Source organism: Triticum aestivum, chromosome 5A, assembly GCF_018294505.1.
Source record: "Triticum aestivum cultivar Chinese Spring chromosome 5A, IWGSC CS RefSeq v2.1, whole genome shotgun sequence".
Lineage (NCBI taxonomy): Eukaryota > Viridiplantae > Streptophyta > Magnoliopsida > Poales > Poaceae > Triticum > Triticum aestivum.
Genome location: NC_057806.1, coordinates 382,974,408 through 382,979,881, shown reverse-complemented (window position 1 = coordinate 382,979,881; position 5,474 = coordinate 382,974,408). Strand labels below are relative to the sequence as shown.

Below are 5,474 nucleotides of genomic sequence, written 5' to 3'. Positions count from 1 at the left end.
ACGAGAACAAGTACTACGGGCCAGAGTACATGTACCAGCTGCCATGGCCTCCCACGATCCAAGCTTGCTTACCATGAACCAGCAGTCTTGCGATCTGTTTATTTTGTTCTCAAGTATGAACTGTATTAAGTGATCAACGATCAATCTTGAGCTGTTTTGCATTTCGTTCCATGAATTTAAATGTTTTATTTTCTCTGATTGTAGGAAACGTTCAAGTATTTCAGTTCCTTGGAATTGACAAAACATTATCATTGTTGCATTCTCCTTGTGTAGGGGAAATATCTTGATTGATGGAAGCGTGCGGTTTTTCAGAAGCTGTCCACTGATTGCTGTTGAGATTTCTTCTGTGCGTCGTGTTAGCCAGTCGATTTTAGTGTGAGAGCTATGATACCTTCACACAAAGTTTCTTGGCTTGGGTTAGAGCCCGCCACTTCTTGCAAGACCAACTTTATAATCCATATGATGAAAATTTAGTTGCCGGTAATTCCTAGAAAGTCCAGGAGTTTTGGTTTTTTTTTTTTCAAATGGTGGCAAGAGTTCTACCCATTCTACTATTATATTAGAACTAGAAAGAATACCAGAGTTTGCTCTTAGCTACTCCCTCCGTTCTGAATTACTTGTCTTAGATTTGTCTAGATACGGGGTTATCTAGCACTAAAATGAGTCTAGATACATCTGTATCTAGACAAATCCAAGACAAGTAATTCGGAACAGAGGGAGTACAAGCCTACAACCTGATGATTTAGACAATGCCTCAACACCAAACTCACCCCAGTAAAATGCACAAGATCACCACTTTAGCTTCATAGCTCTTGGAAAACTACCACTTTACAAAATATGACATTTCGCACAGAACACTGACAGTGGATGCTAAGCGTTTTGATGACGTCACTAATCAGCCGGGCTCAAGGTGGATTAGGAGTGCCAGATATCACCGCTCATAACAAAGCTTTGCTCATGAAGTTCATGCACAAGTTTCTCAACAAGTATAATTCTCCATGAGTCAACATCATCTGGAAAACCCACTATTCACACTCTCTTCCTAGTGATGGGATGGTTGAATCCTTTTGGTGGAAAGCTGTTCCGAGAAGACTTCTATCCATCTTTAAACAATTTTCAGTATGTAAACCTGGTGCTGGCAACACCATTTATTTTTGGACTGATGGTTGGTGGCTTCCGTGAGCTATACTCATTTGCCATCAACAGGGACAGATCCTTGCGATAGGCCCTAAACACTCTCCAAACTGAAGACTTGTTCCACAAACCACTCTCTCCGCAAGCATTCCAACAGTTCCAGACTTTGCAAGAACACCTACACCAAAGACCTCAGAATAGCTTCCAACAGTTCCACAAACCACTCTCTATGGGACATGACTATTGGTCTTTACAAGGAAATGCTCAATCTTACTCTTCTATGAGAATGTACTAGTACATTATGTGAGATAACACTGCTCACAACATCTTTAAGGACATTTGAGCCACATCATGCAGACCCAAACATAAAATCTTCTTTTGGCTCTTGCTGCATGATAAGAATAATACCAGGAACATGCTCCAACGCATGACTTTGCACCTTGACAGTTATAGTTATGTTCTCTGGTCTGATAAGACTGATGAAACATCTATTCATCTTTTCTGGAACTGTCCATTTTCCCTCTATTGCTGGGATGGAGCTTCAGTGTCGTAACTGCACCTGCAGTTGGGTCACTGACATGTGGGCCTAACAGATAGCTGGCCCACATGTCAATGACCCAACTGCAGGTGCAATTACGGCAATGAAGCAGCGTCCCTATTGCTGGGATCATATCGTTCCAAACAGAAAGAGGGGTATATCGGTTTATGGGATGCTGGGGTATTTTGTGTGTCGGAAATGATAAGATCTTTAAAGTTGTTTAGACTGTAGTACATATTGAGGGTTGGAAGTATTACCTCAAAGAAGGACTTTGGGTCTGTCAGATCAGAGCTAAACAGAAGAAGACAGAGCAGATCTGTCTTTGGATAGAACAGAACTTGTAATTTTATTTTGATGATGTTTCCTGAAGCTGGTATTGGTTGATTTGTTTCCTTTGCCTTTGTATTTGTAAATATTTATTTTAACGGTCGGTCATAGATTCACAGGGTCAAAAAAAAAAACACTTCGCCTCCACTATGCCTGAATTTTGTCCCTGCCCATGACTCAGGCAATACAGTTGCTTCCGCGTAAATTTTTTTTACTAGTGTTTTTTGACCTTTTTGAAAATAATATTTTTTTGACCTTTTTTACAAGTGTTAGTAAGGTTGAGAGAGAGGGGGAGAGGGGCGCTGTTATATTTCACGCTCGCGTCCCATTTTCCTACAGAAAGTGACGTCAACCTAGAAGAATCCAGTAATGCGTACGTTCTTGCAGTTGCGGCAGTACACGATCTCCGGCGTTCGTGGCCTATCAACTTTGAGGGCAAACAATGGAATAGTCCAAGTATGCATGCTCCTCCTGGAACCATATGCGTACGTTACATACGTGAGCCACTCACGGCCTCATCGCTTCTCCTTCTGGATAGGAGCGTAGAATTAACCATGAAAGTTGAATGGGCTAGCTATCGCTGTTCGTAACAAAGATCCAAATGACAGGCTCGATCGAGTTGCCTCATGCATGTCTTGTTCGTGGAATTCTTTGCCACTGTTAGAAAATTCCTTGCCATGGTGCTAGACTTTCCAGGCAAACTGCAGAAATTTCCCGTACAAATCCACTATAAAAACCCCCTCTATACTCAAGCTATACGTACAAAAGCAAGGCAAAGCCAGCTAGCCACGGCCTACACATACGCAGCTAGCTATAGTGCAGGCACATACATAGTAGAAACCATTTGGACAGCGAGCCAGGGAGTAATGGAGACGCCCAAGCTGGCCGTTTTGCTCGCCCTAGCCATGGCGGCCGCCATGGTTAACCTTTCCCAAGCCCAGAACTCGCCTCAGGACTACCTCTCGCCTCACAACGCCGCCCGCGCCGCCGTCGGCGTGGGCGCGGTGAGCTGGAGCACGAAGCTGCAGGGGTTCGCCCAGAGCTACGCCAACCAGAGGATCAACGACTGCAAGCTCCAGCACTCGGGCGGGCCCTACGGGGAGAACATCTTCTGGGGGTCGGCCGGCGCGGACTGGAAGGCGGCGGACGCGGTGAAGCTGTGGGTGGACGAGAAGAAGGACTACGACTACGGGTCCAACACCTGCGCGGGCGGGAAGGTGTGTGGGCACTACACGCAGGTGGTGTGGCGCGCGTCGACCAGCATCGGCTGCGCTCGCGTCGTCTGCAACAACAACCGCGGCGTCTTCATCACCTGCAACTACGAGCCCGCCGGGAATGTCATTGGACAGAAACCATACTAACTGTGATTGCTCCGCAGTACATATATATATATATATATATATAGTCCAGTAGTCCCTCGTTCCTTGCATGGCAACACCCATGCAAGGATTCATGCACGTTCCTATCTATAACTAGCTAGAGGGGCTGGGCGAGTAAATAAAAGGAATGCCGTAATAAGCTATGTATTCTCCATCATGGACTATAATAAATAATGAGCCTTTTTACGGTACCTTGAAACATATATGAACCTTTCACTACAGTTAGTTCAATCTCTAGCTGATACTCCTATTGAGTTATTGACTGGTACTCTACAAGACTACAACACAAGTAAATAGGAGTATATATCACCTGAAAAATCCAAGCAGAGTAGCATGTGTTTAGGGGTAAATAAAAAGGTTACCTTCATATATTGAAAATGAAATATTACACATAATTTATAATGTGCTTTGGTAAAAAATAATCTTTATTTTCATTTAAGTCCATTGATCAAAAGAATGTTTTAATTCTCTACCCCCAAAAAGGAAAAATTTAATCTCATGTTTTATAAAATCTTGAAAACCTAATCTCTAATCGAGCGGGGATTCTCCTTCGAACTCGATCGATCATGAACTTGTCGTTTGGTGAAGGGCTATTGATTAGGGATAAGGCAAAAATACCACAGTACAAATATAGAAGGACTAAATTGCCCTCATAGATGAATGGTTAGATTTCATTGGTAATTTTGCCCATCTTTGAGGATTACCAAGTACCGCAAAATTGCTCATAATAAAATCTTGAAGTTCACTATGTGCCTATCAATGCAAGACGCGGAAAGAACCACATCCACCAGCTCAAATAGAAACAACGAGTGGATTACATATCACAAGACCAACAAGGAAATCATTCACGTTCACTTTGAGAGTGCCTTGGGTCCACCTATGCCTGGGGACATTAACCGGGAGAATCTTAATTTCAAAGTGGTCGACTTCAATGGCATTGATGACAACATCACCAAGGAGGAGGTCAAGGCCACCATTGACGGCAATGCTTGGGACAAGGCGCCGGGACTAGACGGCTTCACCGGGAACTTCTTTAAGAAATGTTGACACATAATTAGTGACGACGATATGAGAGTGATCCACTAGTTCAGTAGTCTCCAAACATCAAACTTCAATTGGCTCAGCTCGGCAAATATCGTCTTGCTTCCAAAGAAGGAGGGGTGAAGGAGGACGGAGAATATGGCCAAATTATCCTCATTTATGTCATCTCATGATTGGACTTAGTTTTCCTGTAAGAAGAGGAGAGAAGCGACATAGGAAGCCGTCGGTATCGTTGATGAGAAGGTGTGGGATCGCCATGAAGCGGAGGAGGCCGCATAGGAGGATTCCACCCTCCTCAATGAGTGACATGATTCTAATGCCAAAACACATCCCGTTGTCTAGGATTGGGATGCTAAGCATGGTTACAACCAGATCTCATATGAATAGGAGAAACCTCGCCCACTCGGCTCATGTTGGCCATCACTTGCTCCATGTCGCCTCATTGTTAAGGAGACATGAGATGAGCGCTATGCTGCTTACGTGTCAGCCATCCGCCCCGATGAAATATTCGAGTAGGTCGCCACTAGGAAGAGGTTGGCGCTCGAGAGGAATGGTGTCTTTAAAACCTATCTAGGTGTTCTTTGTTGTCTATGCCCTCTATAGTTTAAGGTGTTTGTTCTTTTATGCAATGCTCGCTCACCCAAAGTATGTACGATCTTTACCATAGTACATTAGCTAGCTATAGGAGATGACATCTTTGTGCTTTTCTTCTTCCTGAACACGCATATGGATGTTTGTGCATTGGAACGGCATGTCTTTCGGATCAACTGTTCCCTGCTCTGACTTCGCCTTTTAATTTGACTGAATATCTACTTACGCTCTCCAAGATTGTTCCTGTGAGTTTCTTTAAAACCTATTTGTGCACCCAGCTAGATCATACAGTTGTTAATGTATGGAGTTTTTTATTGGGTCTGTTTATCTCAGGGCTCTGACGCACCGATTTCGTTTAGACAATTTTTAGAGCCAGTATTTACTCCAGGGAATACTCTTTATATTGTTCAATCTCGGTGTAGGTCTAATTTCTCGGAAACAGTTTCAGTCAATGCTGGGCCGAA

At 43.7% G+C, this 5,474-nt stretch overlaps 1 protein-coding gene across 1 annotated transcript; it reads left to right on the top strand.

Moving 5' to 3' along the window:
- The first annotated feature begins 2,764 nt into the window (after positions 1-2,764).
- On the top strand, positions 2,765-3,578 carry LOC543437 (pathogenesis-related protein 1). The gene has a single exon (XM_044525112.1). The coding sequence runs from the start codon at positions 2,866-2,868 to the stop codon at positions 3,358-3,360; it is 495 nt and encodes a 164-aa protein (XP_044381047.1). The 5' UTR covers positions 2,765-2,865; the 3' UTR covers positions 3,361-3,578.
- Positions 3,579-5,474: the final 1,896 nt, after the last annotated feature.